Below are 21,514 nucleotides of genomic sequence, written 5' to 3'. Positions count from 1 at the left end.
CACTCAGTTCGGGTCAGTGATTTAACCTTAGCCTTTTTTGTTGTTTTTATCACCCTGAATATAAACACACATTGATATTTCTTTGGTTTAGTTGTTATTGGTTTCTTAAAGAGCTAAAGCCCTTGGTTATCTGAGCTTTTCTGAAAGAAAAGTATATATTTAAGTGCATATCTGACTGGGTAACTGATAAGAGACAGTCATAAAGCTTCTGATAGTATTAGTCGCTCGGTTATGTTCTCTCTGTGAAAACCAATAAGCGTGCTTGTGATTAGACAGAAGCGTGCATTTCACTTCAGAGCTCGCCTTCTCTGGGTAATTGCACTCCAGTTAACTCGTTTCCTTTTCCTGTGGCACTTCAAAAAAGATTTAAACATAAATCTATGCATAAGCGTATGTCTTAACTGTTTCACTCTCTCCTGCTTTCATCTCTTTCTCTCCTTTTTGTTTCTCCTTGGGTATTACCATTTGTTATTGTTGTGTCGCTGAAGAATCTCGCACTGGCTGCCAGGCTCTCCAGCTCAGCTGATAACAGCCAGAGGATATTGTTGGAAAAAGTCAGCCTGGGTTCCACAAGGTCATCCCAAAGACAGCATGCAGTGTGCAAGGTCACATTCTAGACTAAAAGCAATAAGTGCTTTATTGATAAAAATGCAAGCAAGCAGACATGTAGCTGATGTATTAATAATATAATAGATTTCTGTGTGTGTTTGTGTGCATATGTTTTTATAACCGTTTTTTTCCTCTTGTTCAGGTAGAAGTGGAAAAAGTCCTTTTCTAATTTTTCAGTTTTTTAGTAAGGAATTAAAAGTGTTGTTTTACCCAAAATGCATGCTAAGACATCAAGTAAAGCCTGTCTTCCTGAAATAGCCTCCTTCTAAAAATGGAACATTGTTTTTTTTAATGATAACGTACTATAATTGAGTGTACTTTGACAGCTTGCCTTCAAGGATCAATCGTGCGCTTCTTTGTGTGTGTACATGTTTTTAGGGAAAAGATTATGCTTTCTGTAAATAGTATCTTAAACTAGTGTGTTTCAGGGATGAAAATTGGTATATACTGTTTTTTCAAACAGGGTTGGGGTTTTAGACTCATAATTCAAAGTTAATGTAGAAGCAAATATTATTTCTTAACCATGCTTTCTCTATTACAACATCCTTTGTTTCAGTTCCCTCAGTTTGGTCATTAATAAACTGCAATGATGGTGACACTTTCGAACTTGAGAGAAAGAGACAACCAATATCTATGTAGCTTACATCTTTTTTCTCTGGGCTTGAACTAGTCTCTCTGAGTCATGCCTAAAAGACTCTACATCATTTTCCGAGTGGACACTAATTCCGGCAACCTTGAGCTTCAGTCACGGTGTGACTTTTTTAAAGCGCTAAATTAATACGAACTGGTGTTGAGAGCCAGGATCTGAGTAGCTCTCTAGCCAGGAAAGTTGACGGCAGTTGGGAAATGTGTGCGTGACCCATTCTGGAGATTAAAGCTGACCGAAGAGTGAAGCACAGCTGGACTTGCATTTCATTTTGTTTTTGATTTGTGGATTGAGGGACAAATGCCATAAAAGGGTTCAAAAGGTGCCGTCAAAGCCTGCCCTGTAAACAGAGAGCTCTCCTGGCAAGAGAGAGCCATCTCTCCTGGGCCAGCGTCTCCTTTCTGTGACAAAAGCTGAACCTAGCGAGCTCTTTTTACCAATGCTAAGACATTTAAGAAGTAAAAGATGAGAGAATTGCTTCGCTGCACCACCTGATTGCCTTTCTTCACTTAGTTATTTTCCATATTCCCAGTATAAACTTTTCTATGATGTCTCCTTTTTTAATGTAGTTGGAAATGGCATTGTTTTTAATTATCAGAACCCAGAAATTATTATTATCGCTTCTGACGCGGCAATTAAAACTTCAGGTCAGACGCGCAATGAGCGGTGATCAGCAGAGAAGCCGAGAAGTTTTAATTAGACGATCAGAAGCATTAATGCACAGAAAAAAAGGTGTGCGCTGGGAAATTAACGCGAACGTCTTAATCAGGGTTACCGACTCCGAAGAGGAGTCAAGTGAACAGAGAGCAAAAAACAAATCATTTCCGCACCACTGGGACAAATCTCAATTAAATATGCATGCAGAAAATGGAAATTTTAGCATCAGCATAGAGTGTTTAAAAAATACGGCAAAATCTCACGACAGGGTCACAGACCTGCTTATTGTTATTCTTGTGTAATGAAAATGAAAAAGAGGCCAAACGCAGGGGTCAGGGTTCCTGGTAAGCGGAGTATTTGTCCATCAGCCCCTTTCTGCTCTGCTGTGTTGGGCCGAGACGCTGCCCCAGAAGGAGAAGGGGGAAAGCAGTCTTCCTCCCACAGGCTGCACATCAGACCAATAAAATAACAGGAGCTCCTCGGGAAACAGGAGCACAGAGGGTTCGCTGAAGGCACACACCAGGCAGGGGAGCCAGGGTAGAGGCAGGGACAATTAATCTAGACCCTGTTATGAGTTTATAATATTTTACTGGGCTTTTTCAGGCCAAAAAAAAACACTTTGACAGGAGGTACATTAAATAGTAAAAAAAAAAAAGCGCAAGAGCTGTCCAGACTTTTCCCAGATGTGTTTCATATTAATTAAGTGAAGTTATTTTTTAAGCTCCTGTGTCAGTCAAGATGCCTTGAAGCCCTGCAGAGTTTCTCCTCGTCCTGTGTTTCCAGGGCCGCTGGTACCCTGCTCGAGTCGCAAGCCCGGCTTGCAGTTTCCAACCTAAGCTGACACGGCCTAGTCAGGATTCAGGAGACGAAGCCCTGAGAACACACTCGTCAGAACTTTCTTTTCTTTCACCATCTGGTGACGCTTTCTTCGGGGCCTCCCGAGCCATAGCCATAGGGCCACCCAGCGTCAGGGTTCGAGATTTCCTTGACCTTGATAGCAGTCGCGGACCCGGTGAAGCAGAAATGCTGTGCTAAACGCCATCGGGTCTCTGGCTGTTACCTGTTAGCGCTGAGGCTGGGAAGCCCCTGAACAGCCGCCGTCCTCGTGGTGAAGGAGGGGTCATAGCCAGGACACGCCAATCCAAACACTCATTAGCGAACCACTTCACCACTCCGTGCCCTGCTCCTAATATGATTAAAGTCAGCTCACGTCTGTGGAAGTAATGGACTTCCAACAGTGTCATTAGGATTTAAAAGACCACTTGATTGGGCATAGATAGCACTCAGGCACACAAACAGAAATTTAAATAGAATAACAAGATATGTAGGGTTTCGAGTAATGCTGGCCGCAGTGGAAGAAACAATTGCCTGCTTGGTTGTTTACTAACTAAACTGTAAAACATGTTGCTGTGTTTGCTTTGAGTGTGGTACTGTATGTAGCTTTCAGCAAAGCAGTTTCTCTATTTACAGTCTCTTGACACAAACCTGATACTTCTGGGTGGCAGTGTGTTCATGCAGATATTGAACATAGAGTGTGGATGAGGACAGGACAGGACCTTTTCTAAGATTTGGTGAAAAGACACTCTAAAAACGAACCCTCTGTATTTAACTTTGAGCTTGATACTTCTCCCTTGTTTGATAAATGCTCTGACAGACTTGGAGCCTTTCTGTTCTAGATTTCTGTATTAGCTGAGCCCAATCAAGTTTCTGTGTATAACAACAGATGAGATGGAGTTTTGCTGCAGTTATCTTTTTTTCTAATAGTTTTATAACTAAAAGTCCATGTTCCTCCAGCCTCCCTGCCCTTTGAACTAAATATTTAAAAGATTGCCAATTAGTAATATTGTAAAATGTTAACTCTGCAAAACCTTATTAATAACATGGGAGCTAAGGTTACAGAAATACTGTACCTAAAATAATCTGTCAACAGTCAAACAGCTCTGTAAAACTGCAGGGCCTCACAATGTTTTAAAAATAGTTTCTTCACTTTTCTCAATGTTTTTTGCCTTATAAGCCTGTGATGAATATTTCAGCTCCATAGGGCATCCTGTAAAATCTTATCACATTACCAAAAAATGGCATTTCTGGAAACCAAGTGTTTTAGTTAATTTCTGCTATACAACAAAGCTAATTTATTTTATCATTTTTCTTACAGCGATGTCGATTTCGTCACACACCAAATCTGTGTGTGTAAGAATATATTTGTTTTCATCGAATTGCTTTGTTGAAGTAAAAAAAAACTGGAACCTCTAATATGTTTTAAGAAAAGCCCCAGTAAAAGAAAGAAAGTAATTAAAGTTGTTTTTATTTTATTTTATTATTTTAATCCTGCATTGGAGTTTGACTCCCACCCCAGAGATTCCAAAGGTTGGCCTTCCACATGTATTCTTACTGATTTTGCACCATTGCCTATTATTGTGCACGCAAACAACTGATTCAAGCGCTAGGGTGTAACCATAGCAATTTCTATTGTAAGATCTTAAGCGAACACAGTAATCCGAGCTGCAGTTCATATTAAGCCACGTAAACTGATAGCAGTGAGTGGCTTTCAACCAAAATAATCATTTAGCTTCACAATCAAGTTGAGAAGCAGCATGCTGCTTGCTTCCATTCCCTTTGACTATACAAGGTGGGGAACGGACCAGAGAAATGTGAAAGTAGCTGAGACATCTGCATCTAGTCTTTCTCTGTAGTAACGGGGCTCCTAGCTCCCTAGGCTTGCAGTAAACATCTTTCAGTTTTCCTCAGCCTTCAATCTGCAAACGAGGAAATGAAATCTGGCTAGGCTTAACTACATTTGTATATGAATGCATTTTATATATCTATTTCTATATCTTAATTTTCCCATCACTTCATGACGTTTTGAGCTTTTTAATGGCCTGTTAGATGCTCTGGCCAAAGGAGAAAACGTTTAAGCAGCTTTTCACGAACCTGGAATTAATAGGAGTTTAAAAACAGGAGGTTTGCAGTGGTGAGCCAGAACTGAGTGCTCACACTTGTTTGTGAAAATGCACATAAATAGGCAGTAATGGAAAGAAATAGCATCTTAGGGGTCATTTCCTACAAGGAAAGTAAGATTGCAATGCAAAGGAAGTCAGTAGTTAAAGCATGAAATACGGAGCGCAGTAAACACAGAGATGACCTTTACTGTTACGCCCAAATGACCTCAATCTTCCTTCAGAGGTGTTCTGAAAAAATACTTTAAAATTTATGTCTTCCACTTCCTAATAGTTTTTCCAGCTGATTTTTTTCCAAATTGCTGTCCTTTAGACAGTGACCTTTTAACCCTGGTAGGCGATTGTCTAACAAAAAAAAAAGTACAGTCGCGCGCTGTTTATATACAGCCGTCTTAAGACTGGACGCGGCTCGTAAAGTCATTGTCTTGAAAGGAAGCCGTGGATGTAAATACAGTAAACTGGGAGATCGTGTGCTGGGGTCCTGTAGAGACTGTAAACTTGCACTTAGAAGGTTTGACATAAAGGCTCGAATAAATTATGGGCCGATTGTGGGCAGGTTCCCCTCCTTCCAATGATGACTGGATGCAGCACAAGTACTGTTTAGATAAACTGAACAAGAACACAAGTTCCAATTAGAACCTTCCATTGTGTCCTCACCTCCACAATCCTCCTCTGAAATGCATGGCCATCAAGCACTGTGGGTTTCATTAGTGAAGAGTGACATACAAAGAGTTGATTGTTTTTCTTTTGTAATGGTGGTATTCTGAAATAATAAAATACACACACACACATCTGTGTATTTTTTATATCATTCGATTTAATTTGGACCCTGCCGGACATGTGTTATGGATTGATTTAACAGAAAAATGTGACACTTGTTAAGAATCTTCCAGACTCTTGAAAAAAGGAGAATTGTCAACCTTAAGCTTCCTGTTAAATAAGACAACGCATGTTTTACAGAATCTCCAGTCACATTATTTGCAGAATGACTTTGACCTAATACGTAATGCAAAAATTTAAAATATCACTTTATGAGACACGATGGTTTTACAGTAGGAGCTTTAGGAGTTCTGAAGTAGTGGCTGCATATAAATAGCCCCAGTGGCCAGATTTCAACCCCAGGAAGAAATTCCAAGGGATTAATATGATATATGTAGCTCTTGAACTTGCAGGACTTGGTGTGTTGTGAGTTATTTACAACAAGATAAAGATCTGGACTTGGAGCAGGCTTGATTTCAGCATGGAAAATCCATTCAGCTGAGCGATGTACCTTTTAGTGAAAAGATAACTGGATCAGATGCAAAATGCTGAAAAAAAGATATGTATATCTTCATAGCTGTAGAAAAAATAAACCTAACCAGCTGCCCAAGAAGGCAGTTCCTATTAAGTAAGACCATCTATAGTGATGGTATTCTGCACTTAAAAGAAGAGAAGGTGAATTTCTTATCCTTGAGAGTCCAGTTCCCGGTCGTGGGGTATGTGTGTTTTGTAGGAAACATTGCGATAGAAGAAAGCACATGCTATGATCTGAGTAGCAGTGTGGTTCAGTTATTTTGTAGTAAAGGACACCAGCATGGTAACAGGAAGTGAGTACTCTTAAATAATAAGCTTATTGCTATTATGAGTAATATGGTGAGCGTTACTGCTCCTGTTTTTCCTAATCTGCTGTTGTGGGTCTCATGCTCCGTTCATATCCCCGTATCTCACGATTAGGTGTGAGTATCCTTTTTCTCATGGCTTTGACTTTGGATTGGATTATCAAAAGAGCTGTGATTGGTACATTCCCACTGGATTTTAAGGAATGAAAGAGGAATGCAGCTGTCAAGAGAAACCAATATTCACATGGCCATCCTTCATCCTTTGCCTGTACAATAGACACTGTTCCCTAGAACCTTAAAACATAAAAACAATATTTGTCATAACTCTGAATGGGTAGCACTTACAATACAGTACAGGAGCTATACAGAGCTGGCATCTGGATGAAGCCTTCTCTCTAATCCGACGCAAGGTTATGCACAGTGAATATTGTTTGTTGAACAGCACAGATGTGTCGGTAGTTTCTGGGGTTTGTTCCTTCTTGGTTTATTTAGAACAATCATTCTTCCAGACAAATGATAGCTCAGGAATGTTAGTGAATCAATGCAGAATTCTGGGATCCGGGACTGTCTGTATGTTGATGAAGGTCTCAGCCTTACATGTTACATGTTGAAGGAGACTCCCGTTTGTGTTTTTGTGATGAAAGCAAAAAACTGAACTGAGCTGAAGCAAAGCCATGCATGTTACTCATAGCCATCTCATTTTCTGAGCGCACCCTCATCAGACAGTTAGTTACCTCCAGGGCTGCACTGAATCAGCAGGCCTGAAAGTCTCTGTGTGGTTTGAACCCAAGACTAGCACCGAGCAGTGTGTTCTGTTTTCTGAAAGGGGTCTGCAGCTCTGTGTCCTGGATCTGTTTCTCTCTTTCTAAGGGGGTGGGATGACTCAGCTTCTGTTCATGACAGGCAGGCTGTTGAATAATGAAAATAAAAACTGAGAACAGACACTCTTACTGTAGACATAATATGAGATCAGCCATGAGATAAAATATTAAGACCACCTTTGGTTAAAAAAGAAAGAGGGTCTGTAAACTCAAGAAGCTTTGACATCTTCATCCTTTTTCTAAATATTTATAGATTAATAACTCGTGAGCTTGCGTGTGTGGCTGTGTGTGCACGTGTGGTTCTTGCTGTGCACTGTACACGCTCGACCATAAATACAAATGCATCTCTCAGCTGAAATAAAAGGCAAATGGTTTTATTTAACCTTTTTACCAGATCCCTGCGATCTGCAGGTAGCGAGAAGGAGAGAAGCTGAAAGTGAAAGCTGTCTTTGGGGTTGAGAGAGAGAGGGAGAGCTGCGTGAATTTGTTTGCTGAAGTTGAAAAGGCAGGAAGGCAGTAGCTGCATGATACAGTTTGGGCACTGTCAGCCCATCTAGAGCGCAGAAAAGGTAGAATGCTGAAGTGGTGTCACCAGCAGTGGAGCTGGAAACTGAAGGGGGACTGGATGGAGTCTGACAAGCGACAGAAGTTCCATTTCAAGCTGTCAGAGTTAAAGCTGAGCAGCCACCTCATTGGCACGATTTCAGCCTCTCTCGGTAAAGAGAATATAAAATTTCACTGTGTTTTTATTCCACTGTCATGTAAAGGATTATATTCTGTCGGAATGGCTGCTGGGAGCGTTGTTGGGGGTCTGATTTATATCTGAAATGTGGTTTTCTGTTTGATGCTCCTCGAAGGGGTTTTGCAGCGACTAGAACGAAACACAGTGAAGGTCTGCGCTGCCGCTGTAGAAGAGTGACTAACAGCTACAGCATTTCTGTCTTATCCTAGAGGGGTGTCAGCTTGGGACGCTAAACGTGTAAAACTGGTAGAGTGTGACACAGATGGTGATAAAACTACAGAATCCGTTGGATTGTTGTCAATGAGCGTAAGGTTTCACTAATAACGGGTGACTGGAGGTGCAACTGGTACAAAGTCTTTTTTTCATTGTGAAATAAGATTGTAACACTTTGTGGTGACATTGTAACACTTTCCAGTGACACTCTGGAAAAGGACAACCTGTTAACTTGAGTTAATGGAACAGGTGGATTTGCACAGATGAACCCTCATTTGTCCTGTACTGGGCTGTCATATTTCATCTTAAGGTTTCTAAAAATAACACTCTTCATGGCAAGATTGAAAAAAAAACAGTTATTATGTTCTTGATTTTTCTGCGAATGTGTCGCAAGAGATAACTCCATTCAGTGTTTACTGGCACTAAAACCTTTTGTTTTTGTTTGTTGATCCGGGTGTATAAGCATTCACTGAGGGTATTGGGAAGACAATCTAAGGAATAGTATCATTATTTTTTTATTTCCTAGTGACATGTGAATATATGTGCAAGGACATACAGTTCCAAAATAATAAATGAGTATCTTGTATTAAAAAAATCAAGGATATTCACAAATGTATTTAGGGTGACAACTATCATTTGGCTAAGTCTGCCTTCTTTAAAAATAGTTAACCTATTGTAAAGAAATTGGGCACTCATTTATCCAAGCATGAGATGTGAAATTGAAATAACTAATTTTAAATATATCATACTGCAACTGTAAATACACAGGAAATAACTTATTTTTAGGTATATAGTTCTGCAACTGCAAATATGGAGCATATAATTGTGCTGATATCATTATCAGTGCATTTATTTTGCTATATTTTATATTTATATTTGCTATATTCTAATCCTCTGCATATAAAGGAACACTGTCCAGACAACATGACTTCCAATTCCAGGGTCCCGCAAACATCTGTACCGCTGGTGTGTGCTTCTGTTTTATATTCAAGCATTTACAACCAGACTGTTTTGTGTTCTTTTTTTAAAATTGAATACAGTCTTAATTATTGTTTGTCTGTTTTTTCTCCCACATGGCTGTCTCCCTCAAAAGCTGAAAGAACTTTATGCACTGAAAAGACCTCAGGAAAATCCAAGATGGCCGCCAAAAGGAAAGGTGGCCTAAAACTGAACGCTATTTGTGCCAAACTGAGCCGGCAGGTGGTGTATGACTGCAGCTCCCAGCAGGCTGAGGGGGAGCTGAACCTACAGGACAACAGCGAGAGGGAGAGCTCGCACCGCGAGGAGCCCGAGAGGGCCGACGCGGACTTCCCAGAAGGCTCGAGCGCAGGCCAGAGCTTTGAGGATGACCAGAGGAGGCGAGAGGCCATCGAGAAGTGGGTGAACGGGGATTATTCGGACGAGCCTCCCCTGGACCCCGGGGAGGCGGTGGCGGCGGCGGCACGCAAGCCCGACGCTGCTGAGGACGGCCCCCCCGAGGGGGTGTACATGGTCCAACCCAAGGGCTGCAGCGAGGAGGAGGACAACGCGGAGGAGCCCGACGCCCTGCCGGCAGCGCGGGATGGCAGTTACCACGACGACAGGGACCCGGAGGACGCCGCACGGAAGGAGGAACGATACGGCTCTTCCGGTGAGGCCGCCATCAGGCAGGCCCCCTTCTCCACGCCGGGTACGTGCTCCTGAACCTCTCCCGTCTCACCTTCTCATCCACTGGGCCTGTGTGGGCGGTGGAGGACCTGCCCGCTTTGTCTTGGCATCCCCCTGTCCAGGCCGCCAGATGTCCTGCTGCAAGTTTGTTTTTAATCGTTTCAGACGCCAAAACTAAAAGCTGCAGTGTCATCACTGTTTTCCCCTCTGTTGTCTTGGGTCGATCAGTGGAGTCCTCAAGCCCGAAATATGTCAGTTCCCTGGTAAAATACAGGTTTCATGAACAGTAGAGTCAACTGTAGGAATGGGGATATTAATTCTCCACATTCAAAAACTACCAAAACGCAAAAAGCACAGAAGATGCAGAGTGATTGAAATGTCACTGTGAAATAACACCTGAAAATCTAAATGGTAGGAAACTGCTTGTATGATAAACTTAAATGCATAACTGCTGATAGTGAGTGATTTCCTCATGCACATCAAGCCCAGCAGCACATATCAGGTTTAAATGGATGCAGCAGCATTTTAATTGCATTCCATGTTCATCGCTGCTCTTCAGTGATGCAAAGCCTGCTTGATTGTGAAATTAAGGCAATTTCTTCTTTTTTAGCGGTTTTCCTTACAAAACATGTTCCTTGCACTTTTGCATTAATCTCTTTTCTGCTGCAATTTTGAAACATCTAAGCAAGTCTAATAAAAATGAATACAGTCACACCTTCCCATTAAAAAAGTGCGGTCTGAGGCAGCAGGTTGTGCAAATCTGACCCACAGCACTGAAACACACCCTGCAATCTATTAGCAAATGCAAAGTCATTCAATCCATTTGATGCCTGAGAAATCTGTGTGCTTAGAGAGAAACTGGCAGATAATCCTCTAATTGTACATTTTCAGTTGTTTTAGAGATATGTATGTACATAGGCTTAATTGCAGAGCAATTGAAACAGAGTTGTTGGCATAAACATGTCTGAGAGAACAGACGTAACATCAGCCCTTTACAGCTCAATGTTTAACAGCAGCAAAAAACAGGTAAACTTACATCATCGATCCTTTGTTTCGAGATATTCCTGGGGATTAGATTTAAACCTCTTGCATCGTCAAAATGAGTGTTGATGGGTTTCCATTGGCACAGGCCTGATGTGGATTTAAACTGTGTCAGTCTGGGTTCGATTTGTGGATGGGAGATCTGAGTCCTGATGAATATCTCGGATTGCTGGTTATTCATGCAGTCTGGGTCAAAGTTGAACAAAGGTATCTTTTTGTAGAAAGTTCCCCAGTTACCAGCGCTAACCTTTCTCCCGCTGGATCAACCAAGTGGGGTCAAGCTGTTGCAGGTGCAGTGGAGACAAACGTCCGGGATGTTTATAGAGTGATTGGATTCATGGGTGTTACAAAAGAGCATGAACGGTTTGGTCAAGAACAAGCTAGAGGGTAGCTGAAAATCAGTCATCTTGAGTGCTGCACGTGTAAAGCATCTGTGACTTGAAATGTGTAGTATTTAGTCAGTCTCTAATGCAGCTGTCAGAACTATTACCTTTGGCACCTTAATAGGTCAGCTCTCATCAGCTTTTCAAATTGAATTTTAATATTCAGAGGACGAAGATGTGAGTTACCAGGTAATAGAAGACTCAGGGAAGAAGATGCAAGGAAAAGCATGGGTCTGTTGTGTGAGTGAGGTTCCCTTTTAGATGAGCCCGGTGATGGTGGGGTTTTCGAATGCAGGCAAAACACGGGATATCCAGTATTTGACAACAGGTTTATAATCATGACCCCTGACTGAAAAATTTGATCTAAGACAGCAGGCTTCAAAAAAGAAATCACCTCGAACTGCAGCTCAATACTGGGATGCAACAAATTTAAAGGTTTAGCTGGAATCTTCTTTCACACGATATAGACTTTTTTGCCTGCAGATCATTTTTTGTTGTTTGTTTTCCCCTCTGTGTATGCTTTGAAATGTTTTTTTTTCACACCAGACAAGTTGCAGTAGCTGTGGCCTCTCTTATGGAAGTGGGACCATGAGTTCTCAGAAAACATAGCTTTTTTTTCCGGCAAATGCAAGAGCTTTGTGGTTTTAATTAGTCATTTAGTATTTATTTCATGGTTATAAATGGAGTTTCTGTAAATATGTGTTTGTGTTGTGGAACATACCTTTGCACTGAAAATGTATTCTGTGTTTGAGCCCTCTCTGTACAAAGAGAGGTGCTTCATTGTCGAGAACCTGTCTTCTGAGTTTTCTCTGCTCTGTCTGTAAGTAGGGCATCTCTATTGCCATGTTTCTGTAGAGCTCACAATTAAAAGAGTCTGATTTTTCTCTGCCGTCTTTCAAAGCCTGATACAGCACGCACATAATTATGCATATAAACATAGTGGCTTAATTATCTCTCACAACATCAGTGACAATGTAATTAACAAACATTGCAAGATCAATGAGAGAAACTGTGACCTTCAAAACATTTAACTCCTCGCGTAGAAACACAGCAAGGATTTAATATCTGCAGAACTCCAGAATATTTCTTCAGGTTTTTTTTGTGTTGCACGTTGTGTGCTGTTAAACGTACTGCACCATGGCAGCTACACAACAAACCTATCAAAAGGATCCATTTTGCCACTTGCTTGCAGACCAAGATTTAAATTCCAAATTGTACAAGTTATCTACACCACTATCATTTTTTTTTATATTGTCATTGAAATGACAATGCCCTGAATTTGTTTTCTAAGACATGTATCATGTTAAGGCATGTATAAAAGCAAGTGATATTCTGATTTTTTAAAAAAGGACTGAAAATTTTGGTTATGCTAGGTTGATACAGAAAACGATAAATGAATAATAAATGAATTTATCTCAGAAAAAAGAACAGCCAAGACTGTTAAACTGCTCAGCAGACAATACTAGCGATTGTACTGTACATTTTCTGAAAACACATCATGAACACTAGAGCTGGCACCCCTTTCTGAAACTGATTTATCGAGTGCAATAAATGTTGTGAGTTTGACCTACACGTATATGACCTCACTCGTCATAAGAAGTGGGCGTTAAAATATTGTTGTGAATTAACTTATTTAAGATAAGCGGCACCAACGCTGTGCTTTCCTGCAGTTAGATTAGCTTTTAAAATTTGTTTTTTTCAGAAGCCTGTGCCTGAACACAATTTTTTTTTCTTTTGCCTCGAAAGTTCCCCTTTGAATAATCCTGTTTGTGCATCAGTGGCAGTTCCCTGTCCTATTCCTTTTTGAACTCCAGTCTGATAGGTGTTACTTGTGCCTCAGTTTATGTCCATGTTTGGTCAGTAAAAAGGGAGATATAGTGCTCTTTTGTTATCGCATTGTTGAAAAAAAATGTGCCCTAATTGCTTCAAACATAGTCAAGGCCTGTGTATGTCGCGTGGTGGAATTTGCCAACATGAAGTGCAGAGATTAGGGGCACTTCTCTTTATATTCCCCAGCCACAGAGCGAGAGATAGAGGGAGAGAGAGTGACAGAGCCCAGCTTCCCAAATCATACAGTTCACTGGATCCCAGGTTCCAGAAAGACATCCACATAACATCATGACGAGGACTTACAAGGAGGCGGAAAAACAGAACCTCAGGGAAAAGACTGTTCAAACATTTTCTACCTTACTGTGTTACTCTGCATTCGTTGAGCCCATTCATTCTCCAGGCTTTGGCTCTGCAGACACTGGCAGAGAGTTTGAAAATCGCCTCCACAGCCCTGACCTGGATGACACCATGTCTGCTCACCACACGCGATGCGCTGTCCCTCTGTTGACGTGATTTCAAGGGCAGCGCGGAACTCTTTCACACTCCAAAACACCATGTGAACCAAAGAAGGGGTCATACTCTGGTCTTATGAGGCCTCAAGTAAAGATCCCCTTTACCTGACCCAGTGTCAGGATTCTCCCCTGCAAACTATACCATACCAGTTAATCACTTTTAATAAACAGTAGGTTTGTCAGTAGTGCATGATTCTAAGCACAACTTTAACTTGTTTTAATTTTTAATATTTAATATTTCTATATGAATATATATGTGTGAATGGGCTGCAGGAAAGCAATATTTGCCTGAGGGGGTAATGAGAAAAACAAGTAATGACTGATAATTGGGAACGTGAGCAGACAGGTGGCACGTTCTTTATACCTTATCTCATTAGGAGAGGAAAGTGAAGTACTGTATTTTCCTAAATAAAAGGGCGGGCACAGATACATCTATACCCCCCCTTGCTATATATTACCATGTGCTGAGTCCTTGGTATTATATGGCAGGTTTCTCTTCCAAACAGAGAACAGCAAAGCATTTCCTGAAGGGTTTGCACAGCCCCCTGTATGGTCAACATGCCACCCACATCAGCGCCACCATTGTCAGCTCTCCTCATTCAGTGTGAGGAATCCCAAAGCAAGATTCAGGTTGTTGTTTGTAAAACATGTGTTGCAATAATTGGAATGAGGGTGACCGTGAGAGTTTATCTTCAATTTGTTTCCACATCTGTAATTTGAATTTGTACTTTCAAAATTGCAACAGCCAGTGATTCAGCTCCTTTGCCTGTTCTTCAGGCTGCTGTCACTGATGAGTATCCATAGGAATAAGAAATAGATTTGTTGTTGTTTTTTTTCCTTAACTGAGTTAAAACAAAAAAAAAAATGGGTAGGAGGTCAAACCCTAATCTCACCCACCTTCTCCTAGACATTTACAGTACGTACATATACATATCTCCCTTCTTGCTCACTTGCTGGTGTGTTTCCCCTTTGTGTTCCTCCCTCCACCCCATCTTCACCCCAGCGGCAGCTCCCTGGCTCATTCTTCGTTAAAGAAGGGGTTGCAAAGGCACCCTGAACAGGTTGTTGTTGTTCTCCTTAGACAGCCATGTTACCCCAACACTGATCGCTATTCGAATTGCACCCCTTCTCCACCTTTATTAGGGTTTTCCTAAATTTTTCTGAAGTATGTATGTATCACCCTACACTATCGTTCACTAAGTGCAGCTTTTTAAACTACTGAATTGAAAGTACATTTTCCAAGCCTGTTAACCTACTCTTTTGTACAAGAGGTAGTTAAAGCTTCTAGCACATTAGATCTTTTAGGATGAAAGATGTGAGTACTTGTGAGTACTTGCTTCTACAGCTCCATAGATTTAGAGAATGAATTAGTATTCACTAAACTTAGAAAGGATGTAACTGTCAAATTAGTGTTGTTCAACGGACAATATTTATTTCCGCTTAATAAATCGGTGATTGAGTTTCCTTTTGTAGCTGAAAAATCCCATACCTGTTTCACTGACTGAGTGCCATCAACCTTAAACATTGGTGATGATCAATCTGTTCATGTCATGTCACAGAGATTGTCACTCTCTCTCTGTTCCCTTAGTCTGAGCTTTAAGAAGAATGGGAAGGGAGTTTTAACAAGCATGATGGGGGATTTAGTGATTTGTTTTTCTGAAAATGTTAAAAAGAAAACAGGATTTCCCCTGTGCACTGACATGAGAAAAGGGTGGTATCAGATTCAAATTTAAAATACATATATACAGTATATAGGCTAATATAGGCTTACCCCGGTGTTCTGGCCAAATTTCCCAATGGCCTTTACCAGTCATGGCCTCCCAGTAATCCCCATCTCTGAACTGGCTTCATCACTCTGCTCTCCTCCCCACTGAGAGCTTGTGTGTGGAGAGCAGACTGGTGCATCATCCAGGTGGGGCTGCACACTGGGGGTGGAGGGGATCCCCATTACCTGTAAAGCGCTTTGAGTGGAGTGTCCAGAAAAGCGCTATATAAGTGTAAGCAATTATTATTTTTATTATTATAGAAAGGCCTCAATTCTGGCTTCTAAGAGCCATGATTTGGCACACCAACACAACAGTGCTACTGAAACCCTGTCAGTTTATCAGCACTTTACAGGACAAATACCCTGAGGAAACCTGAGATCAGCTGACACACTTGTTTTGTTTTATTTATTTTTTTCTCCAAAGGTTTTCAAAATATTTTGTCAGCCATAAATTTATAACTGGTTTCTCGAGTTACCCTGTAGAGCTACTCTGAACTCTGGAATTCTGGAAAAGGTGAAAGTCGCTACCTGAGGCCTTGCACTAGCATCACACTCCCAAGTTCCACAGGGAAGTAAACGCTGACGTTGGAGCTGCACCTCAGCTTTCTCGTGAAACGTTCCCCCACTCTTAGCTGTGGCAGTTCTGAGTCATAGAAGAGGTGGCTCATGTAGATGTTTCCTCACCTGCTACCTGCAGAAATATCTCGGCTGTTACAGGTATGCAGAGACTACGCCCTCTGGACATGAACTAAACCCTGTCATTTTTGTTCTCTTTAACCCTCACCATGCATGCTGTCTGTTGACATTACTAGAAAAAAGTGTTTGGCCTTGTAGGAGAGGACTGTTGTCAAAAGGAGGGGACAGTATCTTTGCGATGTGGTCTTATCGGCCATTTCTCAGTGATTAAGGCATTTAAATTAACAAAGAACAAGGGGTTTCACATGCAGGATGTGGCTGCCACAAACAACTGATAACATAATCAGATCCATATTAATGCTTTTTTTAAAATAAAAGCTAATTATCACAGGACCCTTGCAGTCCCTTTGTCTGAAATCTAAACGTGGGTCCAAAGTTGTTGAGTGCATCGTTACGTAAAAAAAATCACTGAAAATACTTTTTAAAAAAATGTGAAGAAACCTTTTGTTTCCTCAGGAGATGAGCATGAAGGGAGCCGGGTCTGTTTGCCCTTCTCACTTCTGCTTTGAAATATTCGCTGATTAAAGACTAGACGAGTGTGTCATAACCATAAAAATTATGGTAGTGTTTTTTATTGGGTTTTTTGGGGGTTGCATTTTTTGGCTGTTATCATGTGCGTAGGTGAAAACGATGTAAACAAATTCAGCTGCAAGTTCAGAGGCGGGTATTAGTGACACTGAACGAAGGGGGGGGCATCATGTGAGACCCCATCTGTCTGTCCTATCCTCTGCCTTTTCTCCTTCTGCCCCATTCAGTCACAGAGTGTGCTGGGATCTACTCTTCACAATAGGGCCACAATGGAGACAAGCTGCCGTTTCTAGTAAACACATTTAAAGAGAAAACAAACACCTAGGAGAAGCTTTGCATTGAAATCCGTAAGGACATTACACAGTACATGCCCTGTTAGTTCGGCAAAACGTGTAATATCAACACCAGATCGGATGGCTATAACAAAACAAATGATAGTTTCAAGAAATAACAGATGCCAGTTAAAAGGCCAGTATGCACAGAATTGTGGGCTTTACACGGCTTTTAAACAATGAACTGCAATCCTACTTTGAAAAAAAAAAGAACATGACTAAAAACATCTGTGAAACAGTATCAATTATATACTTGTTGTAAATTGCTCCTCTCCCTTCCTTCCTGTACTGTAATTTAATAATCTGAGGAGCAGTACAGAAAAAAGTACCTTTTCTAGAATACTGTCTTTATACTTTTGTATTTAGGAAAACCAAATGGGCTGATGATGTAAAACAGTAGTCTTATGCATGTTCAAATCAACATTGGACAGTGATAATTTCTGCAGGCATTTATTTAGGCCTCTGTGGAGGACCCAGTATGAAACAGCAAGTGGTCTAACAAAACATCCTGGAAAAAAAGGATGAAAAAACTATTTCCTCTCAAATACCTGATACATTTCTTTTCAATTTTTCATGCCTTTTCGATCTGACGGATCTCATTTCATATTGATGTGCCACCCGGAGAAGCAAGCATGATGCCATGATGGAAATTCGGGGATTATTTTACAGGCCAGGAGGAGAAATGAAAAGCCGGGAGAGACAGATTTAGCAATAACACAGAAATCCGAGACCAAAGATGAAATTTTGAGTATTAATTACCTTCTCTGCAGCTAGCGTTACATCTCTCCGTCTAGGGTGCACACCATATGATGGAAAAAAGCCTTCAAATAAGTGAAGGAATGGTCTGGGCTGTTGCTGAGACCAGACCAACACAGTGGATGGAAGCCAAAAGTCTCTATAGCTTTTTATTGCTGCTTCACTGCAGCAGTTAGCTGGGTCGAGCTTATTCGCACCGCCTGCTCCAGGGTCTTACTAAAGGCAGAAACTGACAAAAAGCCAAGATTTTCAGAATTCGCCTGAATGAGAGTAAAAATAGGCTTTTATGGCCATTCTTTCTTTTTTCGCTTTCTGATACAGTGCGTGCACAACTCCTGTGTGTGACTGTGAAGAGCTGAGCCAGCCGCGGCGATCTCTCCTAATGCTTTCAAACAAAACCTTTATTTCTTTTTCCCCTGACCCGGGTGAAAGTTAATGGGCCAGAATTAATCTCTACATAACGCAATTAAACTATACATTTACTCCATTTCCATATGTCCTTGGGGAGGGTGGTGAGTTTAATGGACTCTTAAAATAAGAAGCTGAATTTTAGAGCAGGAATGAGCAGGTGCTGCCCTTTGGGCTTGATAAAAATAACGAAAAAGGGAGACTTTGTAAGGGTGTGCACTGAGAAAAAGAAAATAGCCCAGGTTGTACTGGTGAGGTTGTCATTGGCAGATTCCAGCACAGGGCCTGCTGTTGTTTTCCAAAGAGCAAAACGAATGACTTCAGAATCACATTACATGGCTCAAGACCTTACACTGTGCAAAATGTATGAAGGAAAACAGGCACTTAAGAACTCCCTTAAGTAAATATATTTTTTTTCCCAGAAGACCAGGGGCAAGCACCTACCGTTTATAAACTGATCCGGTTATAAACCGTCATTACCAAATAAGACGGGACAGAAATGAGTACTGCCAGAGCAACACAGCTGAATATGTCAAATATTTCATTTTGGAAATCCCTTTTCATTCTGCCCCCTGAGGCTAAAAGTATCTTGACTAAAAATAAAATAGCGGGCGAATGGGAGACGACAACAGCAGCTGTGGGTTTTGATCGCATCGTAGTTTTAGTCACAATTCATATTTTTCTTCAGAATAACAAGGAAACTACCCCCCCCCCCAAAAAAAAGGATTTGTGTATTTGATTGCTGAATGCCGGCATAGGTTCAATATTGATAAGATCTCCAGCTATGTGAGTTCCAAGGGCAGTGCGTCTATGAAAACTTTGTTTAATGTACTGAGAAGCCATCGACAGGAACATTTAGTGAAATTGATTCTGGTGACATTGATGACCTCTGCTCTTTTCCTTGAGCAGTAATTACCTATTTACCTCTTTAGTTTCTAAAAAAAAGGAGTTAAATGTAAGTGATGTGCAAATGAACAACAGAGGAATATGTACGCTGCTTCAAAACTACATTCTCCGCCATTTCACTTGACAGGTTTCTCTAATTGCACATCTTTGAACACAAGGGCTGGTATACAGAAGCGGAGCTCAGAGACACAGACGATGAGCAGGCAAAAAATGTTTTATTAATCCATCTGGTCAGATTTTAAGAATGAGGACGGTCGTGGCACAAGTATTGTATAGTTAAACAACAAGCCGCTGTTGTTATACAGTTGCATTTTTAGAAGTTTTGCCCCCCTCACAGCCTTTTTCTTCCATGGCTGGAAGAACGGAGATGGCGTCCATTCCTGTTGCCCTTCTCATCCTTAAACATGTCTTCTGTCTCCTGTGTGTCTTGCAGGGGAAGCCACTGCACTCCGTGACTATGCAGCCAACACCATGAACGAGTTCCTTGGCATGTTTGGTTACGACGACCAGCAGGTGAGGGATGAACTGGCCAAGAAGATAAGCTTCGACAAGCCGAAAGCTGCTACCTCAGACTCCTCCTCCCTCTCCAGCGAGGAGGTGACCCGACGGGCGCGGTTCTCCAAGTACGAGGAATACATCCGCAAGCTGAAGGCCGGGGAGAACCTGCCCTGGCCTGTGCAGGCCCCAAAGCCTGAGGACTTGAATTCCAAGCTGGCCCAGGAGAAGGGGGCCCTGCTGCAGGCCACAGGCCGGCTCCAGAGCCCGGACGGACAGATCTTCCCGGGGTCGGCGGACCCAAAGCAAGGGGCATTGGCTGTGGCCCCAGCCAGCTCCTCCCAGATCCAGACCCTGGCTTCCCGGGCCTCCAAATACGACTTCTTCATCCAGAAGCTGAAAACAGGGGAGAGCCTGAGGCAGCAGAACGGCAACAGCTACAAGCGGCCTTCCAAGTACGACCTGGAGAACGTCAAGTTCCTGCACTTGTTCAAGCCCGGGGAGGGCAGCCCAGACATGGGGGGCGCCATCGCCTTCAAGACCGGCAAAGTGGGGAGGCCCTCCAAGTACGACATCCGCAACATCCAGAAGCTCATGCCGGTGAAGACGGAGCCTGCTCTCCTCCCCACCACACTCCCAGCTGCGCCAGGGACCCCCGGGACGCCCGGGGCCCCCCCTGCCTCCACTGCTGCTGCTGCTGCTGCTGCTGGGGCCACAGGGGTCCCCGGTGAGCAGGCCGCCCATCTCGGCTTCAGCGCCTCGGACTACATGAAATCCAGCTTCTCCAAAACCGACTCCATCACAACTGGAACTGTGTCCACAGTCAAGTAAGAGAGCCGTCCTGGGCTGAGCGGGGTGGTATGGAAAACTAGAGTCTGTGGCTGCTGATAGGAGTGGCTAACATTTTCAGATTGGATGTATTATTTCTTTCTGTTTATGTATAAATAAGCATGTTGTACTTAATTTTATAGTTTCCATTACTCAATTCCTTAAAAGTGCTTTTGAAGTGAGTCATAACTACTGCATGAGTGACAGAGCTCGGTTTGGCGGTGTTTTTTTTTTAATCCTGCTGAGAAATTGTTCAAAAAGAAAATTTCCTAAGTGTTTTCCTCATAACGCTTGTGACTGCCCAAAAGACGAAGCAGATTAAGACAGAATTATGAGAAAGATGAACAAAACCAAAACCAAAAAAGAGATCTATTTTGGCCTTCTGTTGTCATCTGCATTTTGAAAAGTAGAGTCGCAAAAACATTTTGATGCTGAGGTGAGATAACGTGCAAATTACTTACATGTCTATGAAGTAATTAGATTTAACTTGATCACTGCATAAACTGTGAAAAGGCTTGGCATTTGTTTTCTAGTGACCTGTTGACAATGTGGTTTGCCACAATATTGCGCATTTATCGGATATAATAGTTCTTTAACGCAGTTAAAGACTCCGACATGCACTCACTTAAATGTCCTCATATTCAACACATCTCCTGCTCACTCACTGTACGTTTTCTTCCGATGTAAACTGTAATACTATTACACTGTTAAGCAGAAATATTTTCATTTATTTATTTGTACCAGTTGCTGTTTCACAGGGGTACAGTACATATTTATAATTATTGCTTTTACCGTAGTTCAGAGAAGCTAAATCCGTTCACAGTGGTGGGCATTGTGTTAAAGAGCTGTCAGGCCCTATCGCTGTGTAATAAATGGCTGAGGCCCCTGGGTGTGCACGCAATATAAATACGCGAAATAATACTGCAGCGTGTGTCCTGCACAGCCCTCAGTGTCAGCAGAGCTGTAACAATCGTCAGCTTAATTACTTCAGAACCATAACTAAATTCCTGGAGAGCGGCGACGGTCTGAAATTGCCCGGTCGAGCCGTGTGAAAGCAGAACGGGAGTTTGGAAGCAGCCCGAGTACGTTCAGTCTGCTTGGCCGTCGTGCTTTATGCGCTCAATAATTGACCTTGTCTTTCGTG

General features: G+C 42.0%; 1 protein-coding gene across 7 annotated transcripts in view; it reads left to right on the top strand.

The window, feature by feature from the left end:
• Window positions 1-21,514, top strand: part of casz1 (castor zinc finger 1) — a 239,029-nt gene that overhangs the window by 180,170 nt on the left and 37,345 nt on the right. For all 7 annotated transcript variants that reach the window (XM_088938209.1, XM_088938207.1, XM_088938206.1 and 4 more), the window contains 2 exons: window positions 9,337-9,912; window positions 19,481-20,369. In XM_088938209.1, the coding sequence (XP_088794335.1) occupies window positions 9,381-9,912; window positions 19,481-20,369 (1,421 nt within the window). In that variant the 5' untranslated portion in view covers window positions 9,337-9,380. The remainder of the gene's footprint in view (window positions 1-9,336; window positions 9,913-19,480; window positions 20,370-21,514) is intronic.

Source organism: Atractosteus spatula, chromosome 20, assembly GCF_055471065.1.
Source record: "Atractosteus spatula isolate fAtrSpa1 chromosome 20, fAtrSpa1.hap1, whole genome shotgun sequence".
NCBI lineage: Eukaryota > Metazoa > Chordata > Actinopteri > Semionotiformes > Lepisosteidae > Atractosteus > Atractosteus spatula.
The sequence above is the reverse complement of the archived record's forward strand: the minus strand, read 5'-3'. Positions and strand labels throughout refer to the sequence as shown.